The sequence below is a fragment of the Chamaea fasciata genome, unplaced genomic scaffold, assembly GCF_029207755.1.
Source record: "Chamaea fasciata isolate MVZ Bird 193981 ecotype frontalis unplaced genomic scaffold, bChaFas1.0.hap1 SCAF_8, whole genome shotgun sequence".
Lineage (NCBI taxonomy): Eukaryota > Metazoa > Chordata > Aves > Passeriformes > Sylviidae > Chamaea > Chamaea fasciata.
Window position 1 is genome coordinate 34,280,593 of NW_027094093.1, and position 19,972 is coordinate 34,300,564.

Sequence of the window (19,972 nt, forward strand, 5' to 3'; positions counted from 1 at the left end):
AACTTGTTTGCTAACATTATTTTTTATGTCTTATCGTTACCTTCCAAAAGCTTCCATTAAAGAATGCAATAGTAGGAAAATGTTAAACAGAGCCTGGAAAGGACTAAACAACAGCAAACATCTGAGAGAGAAGTGGTAACTTCCAAATGGTTTCCAACAGCTAAACTGCAATGCTAAAATAGAGGAATTGAAAGCAATAAAAACAATGTGGAGATTGAAGGGTCGTGCTAAAGGGGAATCCTCATTGCTGGTGAAGCTCTGAACCACTCCATAAATTAATTGTATTACGGAGCAAACAAAAACTTTACTGACTTCACTGGCAGTGTCTATTGAGTTCAAATCACAGAACACAGCCATGGAGTGCCTAACTGCTTCTCTTTTCCAATGTTGGAACTAATAGAATCAAAGATCAAGAAACTCGAGCTGTCAGAACAGCACAGACATTACCAAGGCAATCTGAAGAAGTCTGGGTTGGGCCAAGCCTCTGCCAGTGATTGCTTTTTTTACAGCTCTAAAAAAATCTTCTGGAATGTGAAGTGTAAGATACAGCAAAGCCACTGGAAACTGTCAGATCTGTGAGTTTTCTGTGCAAAACACTGTCCAGCCATGGGATGGAAGAGATCAGCTCCTGACACAGGCTGTGGGGTTCTTCTTGAGCTTCTCTAAGCTCATGTTTTCTCACAAGGAGACTGATGGCTGGGGAAGATGCTTCCAAAACAGCTAAAGAAATTTTTAGAATCAACAGCTGAGGTGCCTGAAGAGTCATCATTGGTATAGTAAATTTATTAGAAATTCAGCAATTTTTCTGAAGATCCTTTCTTCTTCAGAGCACCTAACCTGGGCAGGGAATGGGTGCATGGCAGCCAGGGTTATCCCAGAACACATTACCCACCCCCTCAATCCACTGACGTGCCCTCCACTGTTACCCTGTTTCAGCTCCTCAGTCCAATAAGGGTTCTGGTGATCAACAAGTGACCAACTTTGTGACTTGGTGACACAAATGTACAGAGGGAGTTTCAAAATCCTGAGCTCCATCTCCTTTTTCTGCCTCAGCGGAAACATACCCCAGCAATATGACAAGATCATATACTAAAACATACCAGCAAAGAAAATTAGCTGCCCAAAACACTGCTTTTAGCTGGGGAGACACTAAATGCAAAAGACAGAAAAATACAAAAGAAAGCTGAAGCTTACAGGACTCTCCAGCACCGAGCGGAACTTAAATTCTACAAAACAGTTAAGGGTTTGGGCATAAGTATCATCTCCCTCTTCAGTCACTGGTGAGTTCAAATGATACAAAAAAGATAGCTTGGTGTATTCACAGAGGAGAAACATTCCATTCATGTTTCTTTATTGTGTTTACTGTGTTTTTAGACACAAGCAGTCAAGAAAATTTAGGAATAGGAGCAAAAATGAGGCAATAAACATTGCAATTACTGTGAATCACCTGCAAAAACCTCTAATTAAACTTGTAGGCAAACAGATCAGCAGGGGCAATAAATTTTCACACACTATCATGTTAAATCTTACATTAGAACAAATTAATCACTCTTCTTTACTTATATATTATTAGTTATGACCATTTATCAATTAGAATTCTCTTATCTTGCTTCATATGGCAGCGGATTTCTGTTCTGACCCACCTCACATGCACAAAAACCTGCTTGTAAGAACCTGATGCACAGCCACTTGCTTTTTAGGAAAATAAATGGCATTTATATTGCCATGGTATGTTCCACAAGATGGAAACTTACAGGAGAAATGAATGCAGAAACTTCTCATGTTTTTCAATCAGCACAAAAAGTACTGCTGACAAAACTGTATCTGCTTCTATTTTTATCCAGCAGATTTTTGTGGGGAATCTCACTACATTATCAAGCTGCATTTTAGCACAACTATGACACCAAAACCCCAAAGCAAAACAGAAAGCACCAAGCTCTGTAAGTTTTGTCCACCATTTTTTAAGTAGGAAGAACTGTCATCATCTGTAAGAACAAAGCATCCGAATTATGAATATTAGAGGTACATGTGATGAAACCTACACAGCAGATATTCCTCCATCTCCAGATGTGCAAAAAATCAACAATTTTCATGCACTCTTCTTGACATGTTAGCTATAAACTCTTAATTCCCTGTCCCAGAGGGATCATCACTGTTGTAGCTTCTGTGAATCACAGATGAGCACCTGACACCACCACCAGCTCAGTGACAGTATGAACAAACACTCTTTACACCTCCTGTTAAAGACCTCCAACAGCTCCCCAGAGTAAAGGCCATTTATTCAGTCTCTTTCTAGTCACAATCCAATCAATGAGAAACAATTTGTCCAAATTAATATTCATGATTCCTTCTGACACCAAACCTGCTCGTGTTTATGAATGCACATATAAAAGCACAATATATCCGACAGATACTGACAGCATTTACAGTTCAGTACTGGGCAAATGGGTGTGTAATAAATCTAATTTAGTAATTACCACTTTAAACATGACATAATTTATACCACATGCATAAAAATTCAATAATTTTATTTAACTTTTCCTAGCACACCATCTATATGTACATAATTATTATTTAATTATTCAATCAAATAAAATATTTCATTAAAAGCCTGGCAGTTGATAGCTCTCTCATCCCAAAAAAAGACTTTTTATCAATTAAACTTTTTTTTTTAAAAAATACAAGATAAATATAAGTGATTTTTAAGTGAATCAGAATAGAGGTCAGTAATTTGTAGGAAACATGGCAAGCTCTGAAGTCATCTCAAAAAAATCATAAACATAAATTCTGAGTCAAACTGGAATTTCTTACTACACTCTATCCAAAGACCAAGATCAAGAGTTGAAGCTGTATATAAGAAAAAGTCATTTTGAAACAATATTTTGGTAATATTCAGTGATCAGCAATTTGCTAATTCTTTTAGGAATTTTTCCTTATGCTACTGTTCTTTTGATTTTTCTGATTGATGTTTTTGAACATTCTAAACACTTCTTACTTACAAAGTGTAACAAATAGAATACTTTTCTTTCAATCAGTTTAATACATGGAATATGAGCAGACGTGAAAATCCAAATCCTCAATCATCAATTCATAACCCAAACAAGTCTCTCCAAAGTGCCAGCAATTAAACAAACTAGGAATATTCTGAACTAAGTAGGAAGAACTGAGCAGAGGAAACAAGTTACAGATAATTCTGTGTAATAAACAGCGAAACAGTTCTTTCCCCTTTCAAATTTCTTTACATGTGACTATAGTGAATATAAACTATCAATTTGTTACCTTCATTCTACATATTTATGTGTATATGCAAGTCTATATTTAGAAATATCATTGCATTAGAGATTGAAAACTGTTCAATTAAACATAAAGAACTTTTCATGGACAACACAGTCTCACTTGTGAATATATTGTATGTATTATTTACATATAAACAACAATAACCTCCCTAAGCTTTTATATTTCATTACTAATTAGCTTTGAATGATTAAAAAATAAATTATCACTGGACTTACCCATAATGGTTAAAGCTGTGGCTTTTGTTAAGTCTTCTTTCATTGATTCAATTATTTCAAGATTACCACCATCCAAATTGCATCTGCTGATGGTTCCATTTCCTGAACTGATCCAGTAAAGCTTGTTCTCCCCATAGTCTATTGATAAACCTGTAATTAATGCATGCAGCTTTAACTGTGGCTTTACTGGATGATATATATTCATTTTTAAGCTGTTTTCATTACGAACATGCATTTAAGAAATACACATACACATAATTATGTTATCTTATTATGTTATCTAGTTATGTTATCTAGTCACTCATCTTTTACACTTAAAAAAAACAATTGAGAAAACCAAAATTTTCATTTACAATGAAAAAAAACAGTCTTTTAGAAAGATTTTGTGCCTTTTATTTCTTCCAGCAGTTACCAAAATCAGCTCCTGACTGATGAAAGAGCATTATCTGGCAATGAAGAATTACTTGAATAAGCTGAGGTCCAAGGTGAGGTCATTAACAACATGTAAATGCAAACCAGAAGACATCATTTACATTCTAAAATTATGAATACACATAGACTTGGTAAACAAGGTACTTTTGTGATTCAGAACTATAAAAGGTCTGTTCTCTCCCTGCTTAGGATGATGAAATACCAAAATCTAATCCAAACTCCTAATAAGTTTATAGTATTACTTCTCATTTTGACTCACAGCGAACTGATCTCATAATCAGTTCTTTGGAGTTTGAAGCAAGGGTACTGTCAAATAAAGATACTTGCAAAATAAGCTACTAAATGAATAAAGTATAGAGTTTTCTGAAAGTAAGAGCAAAGAACTAGGAGATAATGTATTTCAGACCTCTGTAATCCTTTAAAAATGTTCAAGAAGTGGTAGCAGGAGATTTTCCACAGTGAAATATTCTTGGCATGGTAACAATACCGGCCATAACAATTTTCTTTGGTGCTCCAGCTTTCCCAGAACCCATGCTAAGTATCCAGCAGCAAGTTGCCAAAAAATACTGTATTTCACTGCATGGGTCAAGCTCTAGATATTGTACTGTAGTCTTTTTCATCCTGTGGGAAGCTATTTTGGAAACCCCGAGAGGAGAAAGCAGTGCCATGAGCTGCAGCCTTTACAGCTGCCATCGTGTCGCTACTGTCACGCACATTTGACACGGCAGGCCAAAAGGTGTCTGCTTTCTGAGCTTCTAAAAACCACCTTCCCAGTCCCTTTTGCAGGAACTGATGTTTCCTTCCAGCTCTCTGCAAGTGTTTCACCCAGGAGGAAACATCACAGGCAGGAGAGAGGATCTGGAGCAGTGCCTGCAGGAGGGACTCGTCTCTCAGTGTCTCTGCAGAGACATTCTCGTGTTTGTACAACCAGCTTCCCTGCAGGCACAGAGCACCAGGGATCCTGGACAACCTCGCTGGGAATATCAGTTGGGGTTAAAAGGGAATATACCGGTGGGGAGGTTTTCCTGCTCTGAGATGGGCAGCGTTTGGGATTTGCCACATCTCCTGCCCACGAGCAGCTGCCCACAGATTGCACCCCAATGGGATCAGTTTGTGGGGCCACTGCCAATACAAGCTGTGCAGCAATTATAGTCCTGTCCTGTCTGATTTTATACTTCAGATATTCAACTGGTGTTTCTACACACAGGAATTCCAGTTACACAGCAGCAACTGACACGAAAAGCATTCCTATCTCCTTCTACACAAACCTAGCACATTATTCTCCCCGAAATACTTTCCACCTATTACCAACCTTTGCAAAAACACATTATTCCTAATTTAGACAGAGCATGGATAATTAGATTTTTTTTTCAGGAATTGTCCTGCTTTACTAATAAAAACGAGTGGTTTATTAGCCATAAGCATCACAGATATTCATGATGCATTCAAGTGTAGGTGACTGGCTTAAACCTTTTAACCTGCTAGAGCGAATCTGAACATGAGGATTGTACAATATTGGTCTCAGGGAATTCAAGTGAGCCAATGATTTGCCCAACAAAGTATAAAATTAAGCAGGAAATCTGAATTACTAAGAATATAATTTAATGGCACTCCAGTGAGAAGTTCTTTTATCAACAAATATATGTGTCAGCACTGGGCGCTTTTGGAACTGCAGAATGGACCAGCAAACCATAGTATGTACTAGTTAAGATAATAAAGAAATGACACCATCTGTCATCCTAAGAGTATCAGTTCCCAAAATTTCCAAACTAAAAATGCTCTTGGTAATAATAGAAAATGCTGTAATTGAAAAATAGTCTCATTGTTTTAATGGAACTCAAATAGGAAAAATAAATTCATCAGCTTAATACAGGTCGTAGATCGGAACACTCCCTCACTTTTCAAATTCTGAAATTTTGCATCAAGGAAACGAAACATCCCATCAATCACCAGGATGTCCAACACTAATAACCAGGCATTTGTCTTTTTCAGCAATCCACCTGAGAACTCCCAAAACACTCAAAATTAGCACTGCGTGAACTAGAGCTTCGCTTATGAACAGTTTTCTCAGTGCAAAAATGAAAATTAAATTAAGGTTGTAAGACTGCTACTTTCTAAATCTTTTGAAGGGTTTAGCTGTTCTTAGGATGGGACTGTCCTATGCTAATGGTAAAAAAAAAAAAAAAAAAATTAAACCATTCAAACTGGCATTTTGCATATATTTTAATTCAGAGTTTGATATTGGGAGCCCTAAGCATTGCAGTTTAGGACCTTGTGACCTCTGATCACAAAATATTCAGTGCAAAGTGTTGCACACAACTGTCCTTAATATTGTTCTAACGTTATTAAAAGCGCTAGTCCTTCACCTTAAAATTAAGAGCGATTTGCCACTCTTTTCTCTCCAGATAAAAAGTTAATTGTCTCTTCAAGTGGATAGACAGATAGTCATATCAACAGTAAAACAATTACCAAGTAACTTCTACAAAATTCATTGGATTAAGGGTATAAAATGCATGTCATGTTGTTCCTATGTAAAATTTATTGAGTTCTTTAAATCACTTTCACTTCCGCTTGCTTAATATATTCAGTTAAGAAATATAAATACTTTAAAATATAATCGCTTTATTGATGGGTCATTAATAAGGCAGCAATGATTGACATTACTACTTTAACTCTCTAAATAATGAAATTATCTACCAAAAGAGACTTGAGCAAAGCAAAAAAAAAAAAACGTAGAAAGAACTTTTTTTTTTTTTCGAAGTGCCATAATTTATCAACTCTATGAATCCCAAATACTAAAATTGAGGCGAAGTCATGATGTGAAATGCATGCTTCAACTGTTGTTTTTTTTCTTTGTGTGAAAAGTTAAGGGCCAATTTAGGTTTTGATTATGCAGCTGAGATTCTAGTGAGGAAGGATCCACATTTGCATTTAAAGCATATTCTCACATATATCCATGACTTATTAAAACCCCGACCTCCACGTTTTTGTAACGGTGATACAAAGATTGAGAAATACAGATGGGCTCTCCTTCAGTCTACTGTAATCCTGTAAGTCAATAATACTCCACTAAATCTACAGTAGATTTCAGTTAGAATGGGCCAAAAATATCTTAAATTGTGAAACACAAGAGTAATATGAGGGTTGTTTGTTTCTTTATGCCTGTTCTTCTCACTGAAAATGAAAAAAATCATTGTACACTAAAATATCAGTTCAAGACAATGCCCATAACAAATGATTATCAGTTAAAAAAAGAAATAGGGAAAAAAGGTATTTACCAACAGGATCTTTTTGATTCTGAAAGAGTATTTTGCTGTTGCTGCCATCCATGTTTGCCATGTTGATAGTGTTGCCATCTGTCCAGTACAGCTTACTGAAGGAGAGAATTAACATACTTACAATTTTACTTTGTGTTTTTAATGAGTCAGTAGTGAAAACAGTCATCAGTTTAGGAGACAAAATGCACAACTAATAGTTACATAATTTAATCAGCAGATTTCTAAGGAAAGAAGTATTCAGCTAAATTTTTTTTGGCAAAACCTTTCAAATTCATGCTTGCACTTTAAGTTTAAAAGTAAACAGAATGGCCAAACTTAAAACATGAATGAAGAACTTTCTGATGAGCCTTACTGCAGTTTATTTATTACAACCATGGACACCTTACCCTTTAACTGGGTGAACTGCTAGACACTGGGGTTTATCAATTCCATGGATGATTGAGGTTTTCAAGGAACCATCCAAATGTGCCACGTTAATTTGTGTTTCATCAAATTCTGAGCTAATCCAGTATAAATTACGTGATATCCAATCCACTGCAAGACCTCTGATACTCTGAATATCTGCAAGAAGGGAAAGCAGTTATTTTGATTTTCCTTCTGGATTATTGTCAGTATTGGGGGAAAAAAAGAGAATTATTTATTCTACAGTTTGTTAACAATACTGTGCAATATTCTATTCAGGTGGATTTATTAACTAGCTGCTAAGAATTAATAGTCTTGATTTTTCTTCCTGGGCCTGATACAATAACAATAAGAACATGAAAATCACAATGAATATTCACAGCATAAAACCTATTGTCCCAAATTAATAATCAGAGGTGCTGAACTTCTATATTGTATTTTTCTACTTCAGAAGGCATTTATTGCTCAGTGGCTTTCTAAAACAATGCTATGATAAAATTTAAAATCCTCCTTCCTTCTTCAGCTACAGAGGATCTGGATTAAATCCACTGGTCTGCAGCATAGTTCTGTAGTTCGTAAGTACTTGTGTCACTGGAGAAGTTCAGGGGTTTTATTTTTGAAGACTTTGAAGACTCAAAGTTACTCTCCCACCTTCTTGGATACAGAAAAACACCTGTCAGCCACTGGGAAGCACTGAATGAACTCTTTATTTTGCTTTTCTGGTGTTCATAGCTTTTACTTTTCCTATTAGTTTTGTTTGTTTGTTTGTTTGTTTGTTTTTAATCAAAACCCACAACTTTTCTCACTTTTACGCTTCTGATTCTCCTCCCCATCCCACTGTGAGATTAGCAGCTGGGGGGGCTGAGGATTAACCTACAGCTCCGTTATTACCTGAGGCAGCAGAACAGGAGTATGATATAACTGGTTTGGTAATGTGATGGTCTTCCTGAGCAAGGTATTTAAAGAAATGTCAATCTGTGTTAAAATCTGCCTGAACCACTGGATGTAAAGTCATTGCTCCATCTCTAGGTACCAACACACCCCTCTGCCCTAGGTTCATATTGGCTGGCATCTTTGCTGAGACGGAAACAGGCCAAGGGTGATTTAATGATTCATTGTATTTCCTCGTTTATACACATCTTCTGTCAACTTAACATGGTAATTTCCACTGACAGGATTATTGCCCTTGACAGGCTGACACGGACGGGACTGAGGGCTGGTCTGCACGTCCATAAGGCTGAGCAGTGATTGGGCATTAGGAAGTTAGCCAACCTCACAGAACGTAACAAAGGACACCAAACACACAGTCCTTGACCCATTTGAAATTGTTCCCCTGCCCTTCTGGGGTTTTTCTGCTTGGAGGAACTAGAAAATAAGCATTTCATACTCTTAAAAAGATTAAAGTATGACTTGGCATCTTTGTGACACTGGCATAAGACTTCACCCAATGAGAATCCCACCAGGATGTGCTTACAAAGCTTATTTTGTTCTTATAAGAAATATAAAACTATAACTGTAAGCAAATGAGATAGTTTACACATAATAAATAGTCTTTACAATGTTTTGATGCGCCAGAACATTGTAATTTTCTCTAACTTATTATATAAAAGTTACATCTGGAACGAAAAACCAAAAAACAAACAAAAACACACAAAAATATCTACCACACAAGCTACCACAATAAAAGGAATATGAAAGAATAGTATATTTCTCTTGGTTTCATTAAGTTCCTTGACAAGTTCAGTGAATTTTCTATAATAAACAACATTTTTATTCTACTACTTTAAGAAAAAAACAAGCAACAAGTCCCTCTGTTGGGCACCTGAACACCTGATATAAAGATCTCTAGGAGGCATTCTAACCTGTGTTCTCATTACTGGGACTGAAAAACATATCTGATTGTTAATAAAGTTGTCCCTGAGATAGCAGGGGAAAAGAAAAAGCAGCCACACAAAATAAATGAATCCACAGTCGACAAAATGGGGAAATTGCCATATTTGTCCAAACATTTCCCAAAATGTGCTAATGCAGAAGTAATTTCTTCTAAAATGACACAAGGGGCAGAGCTTGAACTAATTATTTTTTCATAAATAATTAACTATATGGTTCATTTGTTCTCCAAGTCAGAAAAGGTCTGATCTTGCACAACTGGTTGAGGCAATCCAATATAGACTTTATTTTCAGTAAGTCTCTGTATTTACGTACATATTCTGTACATTAAAAACCCCACACATTGCACCAGTATCACCAAAATTACAAGGCTGCCATGTTGTGGTTTCACCAATGGTGCCAAAGCTGAAAGATCTGCATGGAGTGGAAAGAGAAAACAATCCTGACAGAGGAAATGTAATTGCTAGGTCAACACAGGTAGCCAAAGGACATAAGAAATTCTTCAGTGCAAAGCTATGTCATGTTACTGTGCTTCTCCTGATTTTTATCATTATTCTTTCTACCGTCAAGACATTAGTTTCCTTTTTTTACTATGCATTTCAATTTTGTACAAAATCAATGCAAAAAAATATACATCCCAATTTGTTTACATAAAATTGAATTATGAATCAGCAAAGTGAACTAGAATCCTAAAGAAAAAATCTGCCTGCTTGCGGCTTAGATCAGTTATCCAATACCAGGGCAAGGTACACATATCAAGAACTCTCATTCTCCTATTTTAGCATGCTCATAACACACATTTACCTAGAAGGAATTATTTTTATTTCAATGCTGTGCTGTTTACCTCTTGAAATAATGGTTTCTAGGCCAGTCCCATTGATGAAGGCACGCTTGATGGTCTGTGTTTTCACATCAGTCCAGTATAAACGCTCCTCAACAGCATCAAAATCTATGACTGTCACATCATCAATGTCAGGAACAGTGAAGGCTGTGATGAAGTTGAAATATGGGTTCTCTATGTCCACCCCTCTGATTTCTGAACGCCTTGCGTAAAGAAGGAACTTCTTTCTTTCTGTTAGAAAAAGAGAAAACATCATTCCTCATACTCTCCACAACACCCCTGACAGAAATGAAAGTCATTTGTTTTGGATCACTTGACAAATGTGTAAATGATGTTTATATGAGTGATTAAACTCCTCCAGAAAACCTGCAGCCTAGTGACACTTGAGAAATAATGTTACAGAGCATAAAAATCACAGAAAAAAAAAAAAAAAAAGAATTATGTACATTGGACATTGTTACAAATCCACTAAATCAATATGGTCTTATGAGTGTGAAAGAAAAAAAATGTTGAAAATGTTATTTCACACATTTTACCCTCTTTAGTCCACTCAAACAAATCATGCTTCACCTGCACATCATAACAGACATTACCATTTGGTATCTCAGGATTTCAGATTCACTGCAAAAGGGAAGTTTTGCAAACAGTAAATGTGTGTGTGAGCAGTGAAGAGCAAACAGCTAGTACAAAAAGGGCAATTTGGTTATTCTAATTTACACCTTCACTGGTGAAAAAGGATGATAAATTGAAAGCAAAGCAGAGTTTTCCTTTTAATCTCAAAACTCCAAATGATTGGAGCAAGTATGTGCAAAAGAACAGCAAAAGTAACTTCTCTCCTTGCAATACCCCTGACATGCCAAAATATTATTTTCTTTTCTATTTCTTGAATTTTATTAATCAACATTAAAAAGGCTAATTTAGTACAAGGTTTTCGAGATAATAGACACAATTATTTGACATTTCAAGGGGTTTTAGAGCTTAAAAGTGTTTATTGCAGGTGTTTTTTATAAAATTCCCCTGCAAGGATGCACTTCTAATATTTACTCTTTGTTTTATAATCCTTGAAAATGAGGCTAAGACAACTCTAGAGCAGGTGGAGATTTAAGCTATTAAGCATCTTTTTGTTATTCAGCTTACCTGACTCAGAATGTTGGGATGATGCAGGTTTCAGTATAAAGCTTTCTGTTTTGCAGAGATAAATTTTATGAACACATCACACTCACCAGCAGCACAAAGAAACAGCTGTGGCAGCAAATATCAAAGCACCACAGACCTCAACTCTTAGAGTAAGTCATTGATTCTCAAAAAAGCAGATTCTCCTTTAAAATACACCATTCAAAAGCACTGCAGAGATTTTATTTGTAACATCAATTTGTCCATTGATTCGAAAATCAATGCAATTGCCAGGCTGTGGGAGGAAAACTTACCATAACATGTTTTTTTGTCCGAAGACAGTTTCATCAGGTGTGGACAGGCACAGGCAGCACTTCTGTTGTGATTGATCAGACACATGTGGGAGCAGGGACCCTTGCCCTCATTAGCAGCACAAGGGTTGGGGGCTAAAACAGAATCATTGAAACACACAAAATGTAAAAAAACACTTGCTAAAATTAAGGTCTGTCAAACAGTTGTGAGAAGGGAAGTGTTCTGTCTGAAGACAAATCCAGTTTAAGTGATCAACTGAGCTTGTGCTCTAATCATTTTATAGGCTAATATCCAACTCTAGTCCAAGAATATACATATATATATTTTTTTGTTTTGTTATTGCATCCACAGTTTATAATCGTAACTTTAGGAAACAACTGGATATAATTTTCCCAGGGAGATAATAATTTTGCAGCCTTTTAATGAGATTTAAATCTTACACTCCTAATCAAGACACAAAAAAAAAAAAAAAGTCAGCATGATGAGGACCTGAAAAACACATTTAATTGCGTGAAAGAAATAGTCAAAGCTTAGGTTATGAAATGAGCTATGGTAAATTCAATGTTTCCTCTCAATTTCATTTCCCTACTAGAATATTAGTTGGAAATCTAACACACAAAGAAAATTTGAAAGGGGAAAAAAACAACAAAACCAAAACACAGCAAAGTATTTCTACTTTTCTCAAAGAAAACCTCTCCTGAGTGTAGATTTTCGCAAGTCACTTCCTATAGCTCACTGACTGAATAAGGTGCTAAAATTTCTTTAAAGAGCAGGAAGAAAGCTGACCAGAGAAGACCCCTTAGTCTTACAAAACCTGGAAATCATTCTTATCATCTTCATTCCTTGTTATAAACCCCAAAGCTCCAGAGCACTGCTGAAGAGACATTTCAAGCATGAACAGAAAGTAATGTTGACTCTTCCTTTTGTTAAAAAAAAAAAAAAACAAAAACCAAACACAAAACAAACCTTTGAAAATTAACATTGATGAAAAAGGAAATGCAATTGACTGACTCAAAGACAAAGTTATAATTAACAAAACCAATTAGGGTAGAATATACTCCTCTGCTAGGCTGCAGTACAAGTAATTAGATAACCACAGCAATCTAATGTATGAATTTCCTTAAAAAATGAATTTAGCTCAAACTCAAGCACTAAAATTTGAAGACAAAGTTTTCTACATTGAACCATTCTTTTTTTCCACCACTGCATGTTTCCTTAAACTTATCCAGCAGTTCCTGAATCCTTTAACTACTTACTTGTCTAACCCGTACTTCAGGAAGAAAAGAAGCTTTCAAAATCTTGGGAAAACAGGTTAATTACAATTGTAGCCATCATTTTATTTAAACAAACAACCTAACTAACAAAAAACTCCCACCAAAACCAAAACACCAGAGGCTTTCACTATTTTCTATAAAATCATTATATTTTCCCCTTTTAAGGGCTGGCAGAACTGGAGGCCACTCAGCCTTTCCCAGAGACTAAAAAAGAGGAATGTTTATTTAACCTCATTTTTCTTGTATCAATAGGAACACTGAGAGAAAATCTGGAGTGATCTCTTGAAATAAGTTCACAACTTCATGTGGAAGACCAAGAAAATGTTGAGTTGAAAAGACACTGAAGATAACAGGGCTCAGGGAATCTTTCCAATTATTAATACACTATTAGCAAATAGAGGTCATCTATCCCTATCAGAAACAAAACACAATTTAGAGTTTTGAAAACATTGTGAAGGAGACCACAGAATCATTTATGTTGTAAGGGATCCCAGGAGACCAGCTAGAGATTTAACCTCCTGCAATTTTTGGGCATTTTTTCCACAGGTGCTACAGGACTGAAAGTTTGGTCCTGTGTCTTGCAGAGGGGCATTTCCTTTCATTTATTTGCCAATACAGAGCAGTAATTTCGGTGAAACTTCGACCTCTCTGTGTGCATACAACTGCCTGTGATAAGAATTTACTTTGGGCCTAAGTATAATTAATCCCTGCATTGTCTTTCTATGCAAGTATTGCTTTATGGAATGGAATATATGGAATTTAAAAAGAACAGACAGAAGGAAAAACCTAAAAGGCATGCTGGTTGATGATCATTTTAAAGAGAGTGTTGCAGTTCAAGTGTGCTCCATGCATCCACCAAGAGGAGACAGTGCAATTCCTGTACTGTTCACATCAGAACTCCCTCCCATATTGCACAGAACACAAAATTGGTAGGAAAAGAAGTGTCATAAAGCGGATGTGTTTGTTTCCACATGAATGCACAACCCTAGGAGCAAAGTGCCATGATCTAAACATTACCTCTAGCAGCACATATTTATACATTCCTTTCATATTCATACTGCTTGCACTGAATAACAGCTAAGCCTGCTCTTTATTTCCTAATAAAAACTAATTCTCCTGAAGGCACATTGTTATTGCTCTGACTCTCAAAAATTTGCCTTTTTTTATTTCCTTGTGCTCATTCTAACACTTCTGTTTCTATTGTGAATAAGCTCATAAGCATCTGTTACCTTTTCCATGCCACTTATGATTTCACAGACAGCCACCATCCAGATGCCTGCCTATAAATGGTATTTCCAGCAGCATCAGTACAGCTGTCCCCAGATCAAAACCTGTCCCATACCCTTGATCAGCCTGTCAGGCTTCCTTGCTGTGCTGTATATGATCTGTATATGTATTCCAGCTGTGGGAGGGATATGGATTTATACAGCATCACACTTCACTACCTGTGCTGCTTTATTCCTTTTCCTGATCATTTCCACCAATCTATTTTCCTTTTGATCACAGCAAGCCACGGAACTGGCATTTTCCCTGACTGGACAGCCTTTTTCATTATTTGATTGATTTCCACTGCTGATTGCTTGTCTGTCTGCTGCTCTCACAGTGCTGTGCACAGATCTACACACGTCACTCTTGTCACATCCCTTCTTGACTGCCCTCTGAAACTTCATTTAAACAAAATGTTCCTTTTTCTTGACCAATAACCCTTGAAAACAACCCCCTCTGACATTCCATCAGCAGCTGACAAATGAACACTTACTGCGACAAGCTCTCAATATGCATTTCCTATGACCAACTTGTCCCCTGTATTAACTTCACATTGAGCTTGTCCCTTCGTGGCACCAGATTTTAGCGAGATGAAGTTTGATCTTACACTTTAACTGTGCGCAAAATGTTTGAATCCTGCCTAAACCTTCAAATATCTGCACCACAGTCACATCAAAAGGTGCTTTCAAACTGCTGACAGTCGATTCCCACTCATACTTAAAACCAGTTACTGATCTAATCCGCTGCTCACCGTCAATACTTCCAATAGAATTGCTTTTCCTAAGGCCAAAGTACTCAGCCAAGTTAAATCTTTATACTGCCTATTATATCTGATTATTTTAGCACTGATCTTTGAAATTTGCAGGTTAGGATTGATCCAGATGTGCAAGTTCTGAAGTAAATATTTATTTCCTCTAATCACTCTGTTTCAGTTTTTAATCATTCACTTCAAAAATCAGACAATAGCAAAATTTACATATTCACCACAAAACTAAATAAACAGGAATACTCTTAGAACAAAGCACAATTCTTAATAAAGCTAAGAAAAAACGTGTTTATATATATAAGAGAAAAATAATAATATATAATATATATATAATGATTATATATATATTTCAGTATATATATTTTGCATCATTTAAAATAGATATACCAAACTTTCTGCTACCTTTGAAGTAAAAAACATATACAAGGTCTCAAAGTAATATATATATTCATATACAAGATGTCAAAGTAATAAAGTTTTTTAGATCTCCTCATCTTAAGCTGCATTTCTGTAAGAGTTTATTATTTTAAACAGCTGGCAATCTGTGACTCAAAAGAACATTGCAAAAAAACATGAAATTAAATGCTCTTCATTTTCTAATTACAAAAGAGCCCAGTGGTACAAATATACTTTATATTCAACAGCTATTGGACTGTTTGTCCTGATTTCTAACTAAAAATTTATTCTTTTATTAAAGATTATATAGAAAGAAAAATAATGTCATAGCCATGCTTGGGTTTTAATTTTAATTCAAATCAATACCCTAGAGGAAATAAATTTTTTTAAAAAAATAAAAGGGGAAGTGTGAGAAATTCACAGCTTTGTGTTTTCAAGCTGTGATCCTTCCAATGCTCTATATTTACCCCTCTTGTCACCATCCTCTGTTACCATCCTCAGTAGTGCACTGCTACAACTCCTCGAGACTAAAACAGACCTTGTTCTTTGCAACAAGTGGATTTTAAAAATACAATGGCTGTTGAAAAAAAGATTTAAAATCTTCCTAGAAACCTTGTGTTTGCCGTCTTAACAGCACTCCTGACACAGAGCCTTGATTCTGGGAAGACGAGTGGGCCTCGAGCTCACATTCCTGCGAATGTTCTGCATTAGGGGAGAAGCCTTCCACAATCCCCTGTGGTTTACTGACAGCTGAACTTATCACCCAGACAAATATCTCACTTTAACTTCTCTACCTTAAATTAGCATCTGTCCTAGATCCGCTCAAATCATCTGGCTTTAGGCTATGAGAGCTTATTTAGCTCTGCTCTACTTCATTTCAATCAAAATAACTTCCTTGATAGATATTAAAAACTAATAAACTTTCACCCACACAGGTGACCCAGATGGAGATGAAAATACAAAATGTTCATCCTGCACTGCTCTATTCATACTGACAATTTGCAGTGTAAATCTCCTGTTAATTTTGTTTTAGGATTCTAACCTGCATGCTGTCTTGTACATTTATTGTGAAATAGCTACAAATTCAAAGGAAAAATTAACAAGTAATCAGGCAGTATCATTATTTCTTTAGCTCAAATAAAAATGTACTGGAGATTTGGAGAAAGAAATTGCGTCTGCTGGAAGACAATAACTTAGAGCAAACCCAGAAGGCCAATCATAAATCACAAGTTTTCTACATCATAAAATAGAAGCTGCAATTACACAACTTGATCCTTGAACTTCTTGATTTTGGCAAAAAACAACTGAAGGCTCCTCTACAGCTTTTCCTTGCCTGGAGGCCGAGATATTTGAGACTGTGAACGCTGCCTGATGTCTCCCTAGGCTACAGAATTCCTCTGAAGATGCTGTCTGGCCCCAGTCCAAGCAGAAAAGGAGTTGTTCTTTTTCTGGCAGCGAGAAAAGGCAAATAGCAACTCTACTGCTACTCTAGAAACACCAAATACGGAACACAAATCCCAATGTCCAGGAGGGAACCAATTAGAAGAAAATTGCCAAAAAACTCCAAACAAGCAAAAACCACCCAAAAATCTGAAACGAAGCAAAACAGAAAAAAGAAACAAGAATAAAACTTATTTGAAAGGTGTGTGCAGAGATAGTACATCCTAACCTATACAAATCTATCTATCTAGATATATGTACTCCATAAAAACTTCTGCCACAAGGGTTGTGTACTTTTGACTTCATCCAGTGCTGAATACAAAAGTTAGAATAATATACATATATTTATATATATATAAAGGATAGAGATTTCCCCCCTCAGAAGAGGAATAATTAATTATTCTACTAATAATACAGATATTTATATATAAAAAGAATACTTATTTCGCCCCTCAGTAATAAATTATTCTACGAATATTCACCTTGTGGCTGACGACTCGGGTGATAAATCTGGAGATCAAATGGCTGAGCACTTGTTTTTTGTATGACACTGACATTTTGGCCAGTCCATTTATTAGCTTTGGCGAGGGTATTGGTCCTCCAATCTGTCCAATAAACTTCACTCCCATACAAAGAAACAGCAAAAGGGTGAGAAAGATATTCGTGACCCCGTATAATCTCTATCATGCTGGTTCCATCATACAATGCAGAATAAATGGCATCCGATCTACAAGACAACCCCAAATTTAAGATTATGTAAAAATAAAAGATAAAAAAAAAAATCACACAACTATTATGACAATGGGCAAAATGTTTAAAAAAATTACTCTGTAAGAGTGGTAAGAGCTAGGAATTTTTGCAGCGCAATCACTAACCTTATAGATTACCGAGTTCATATTATTAGTTTAACTAGACATATGAAGTACTTATTTGTATAATGCTTTAGTTTACCTCAATGCTGTGAGAAATACAACAGGAAAAAACAGGTTTTTTCAGATGAGCTTAAAAAATAATGAACTAACTTGTGCTTTGCATGGATGAGTGTCAAGGAGGACATTTGGGAACTGCTCACTGAAGCACAGGGAGCCAGGAGCCACGGGTGATCCCACAGCTGGATTATGAATTAAATAAATGTACGTATTGTACACGTGCCTGCCCAAGGCTCTTCATTTCCATAAACTAAATTCCGCTTGCACAGCAGTTCACATTTCTGCATGGAGGAATGAGGATTTCTCAGTGACCACGAGGATGCTGTGACCACTTTACCTGGCATCTGTCCACACGATTCTCTTCTCAAAGTGATCCACAGTGAGGCCGTTGGGCCAGGCTCCAGTGTCCATGTCCTTGTAGATGATCTTCCTTTCTGCCCCACTCATGGAAGCAGATTCAATGCGAGGGAAATTTGCATCCCAGTCTGTCCAAAACAGAATTCTGGTGAGAGGAAAAGGAAAAGAAAGGGGGAAAGAAGAAAATATTAAAGCATGAAGAAAAATTGGAAATGGTTTATGAGACAACAGTTGGAAAAAAAGTTCATCCACTGACATGCTTTAAATGAAAGGATTAAACATAGATCAATTTGGGTCCTTATATAAATTCCTTAAGGTAACACAGAGATAATATTTCATTTTTAGTGTTAGAGGCATCATGAAAACAAAGAACTTTTTTTAAAAAACCTAGGGGTTTAATAGCATTCCATTTTCCATGTCCATTTATACAGTGGCAGCTTGCCTTCTCTTCCCTCTATAATTAGAAACTCAGCTCATTAAAAGAAATTCTAATGAGAGCCTTTGAAAGCAATCCACGGATAAGAAGGATGGGGTGGGGAGAATGGGAAGAAAGGTGATTTGAGGTAGCAGGGATCAAGGAACAGGCTAAACAAGAGATTTTCAGCTACTCTTAAGAGTGTTCTAATGAAGACTCCTGGATTTTGGTATGTCATTAATGAATTTTATACAGATTACACTTGCTAAGAAAACTTCAAAGACAGGTTTTATTGTTGTCTCTCTCAGTTTTGTACAATCTGAAATGTTTTTCTAATAAGGAGAACTTTCATTGTTACAACCAAAGAAGTGTCTTGTTAAATAACACGCAGCATCACCAGAAATAAATTCTAACTGTTCTTTGATTACTGAATTTTCAACAACACACAGACTTGTTAAAGAGAAATTATACTTTTGATAGGAAAACTTGTGGTTAGTTGTAAAAAACTGATTGCAAAGAGCCAGACTGCAGCAAAACTTCTGACAAGTCTTTGTATTTCCCACTAAAAGACCTTCAGCCTTAACTCCCAGGGAGGTGCACAGGATGAGCCCACTGGTGCTGTTTGTGCAGCCTGGGCCAGGGATGTGTTAATCTCCAGATGTTTATTTTGCACACATCTGCACGTGTGTGGACTGAGCACACCTGCTCCCCCCCACTGCAGGTGGGAGTGCAGCTCAGACAGCTCTGGGATACAGGATTTGCGCTCTCCTAACACAACCCTTTTCCTTGAATCACCCGTGTTTACTCGTATACATTTGTGAAAGGATTGAGGAGCTATTCCTGTCCACGTTGAAAGATTTTTTCTCTTTCCTGACTTCTAACATAACGTAGCATCAATTGCTCTTCAAATAGCAGATTAAGCCTTCAGTTTCAAGAAGAGTGGTGATTTGATTTTTTTTTTCCCTCCCAACAATTTAATTTGAACAACTTCTCTGCCAATTTTTCTGCCAACAGGATGCCTCTTTTTAAAGATCTTTATAGATAAGCGATGCACACCGTAAATAAGCTTTCTAACATCTCAGTTGAGAGGACAAAAGCCTTAATCATTAAAGCACACACATTCTAATACACGATTTAGCTCCCAGAATTTGGGACCTTTATCAATCTTTATTTTTATGTTCACAGCTTTGCTTCTGAGAGAAATATTCAGTGGAGACACCTGACAGACTGTAGCAAATTCCTAAAATAATTAAATATCATGACTTTGAAAACAAGTCAGTTGTGATATTTTTGACCATATTTAATTTTTGGTTGGTGGCTTGTTGCTTTGTTGTGTTTTTCTGAATGTT

The 19,972-nt window shown here is 36.3% G+C and overlaps 1 protein-coding gene across 1 annotated transcript in view; it reads right to left on the reverse strand.

The window, feature by feature from the left end:
* The window catches only part of LRP1B (LDL receptor related protein 1B), a 474,351-nt gene that overhangs the window by 163,780 nt on the left and 290,599 nt on the right, over positions 1-19,972 (reverse strand). Inside the window, exons 25-31 of the mRNA XM_066190543.1 lie at positions 18,189-18,353; positions 17,405-17,649; positions 11,783-11,914; positions 10,359-10,586; positions 7,609-7,783; positions 7,223-7,317; positions 3,513-3,662 (exon numbers count right to left, since the gene is read on the reverse strand). Of these exons, the coding sequence (XP_066046640.1) occupies positions 3,513-3,662; positions 7,223-7,317; positions 7,609-7,783; positions 10,359-10,586; positions 11,783-11,914; positions 17,405-17,649; positions 18,189-18,353 (1,190 nt within the window). The remainder of the gene's footprint in view (positions 1-3,512; positions 3,663-7,222; positions 7,318-7,608; positions 7,784-10,358; positions 10,587-11,782; positions 11,915-17,404; positions 17,650-18,188; positions 18,354-19,972) is intronic.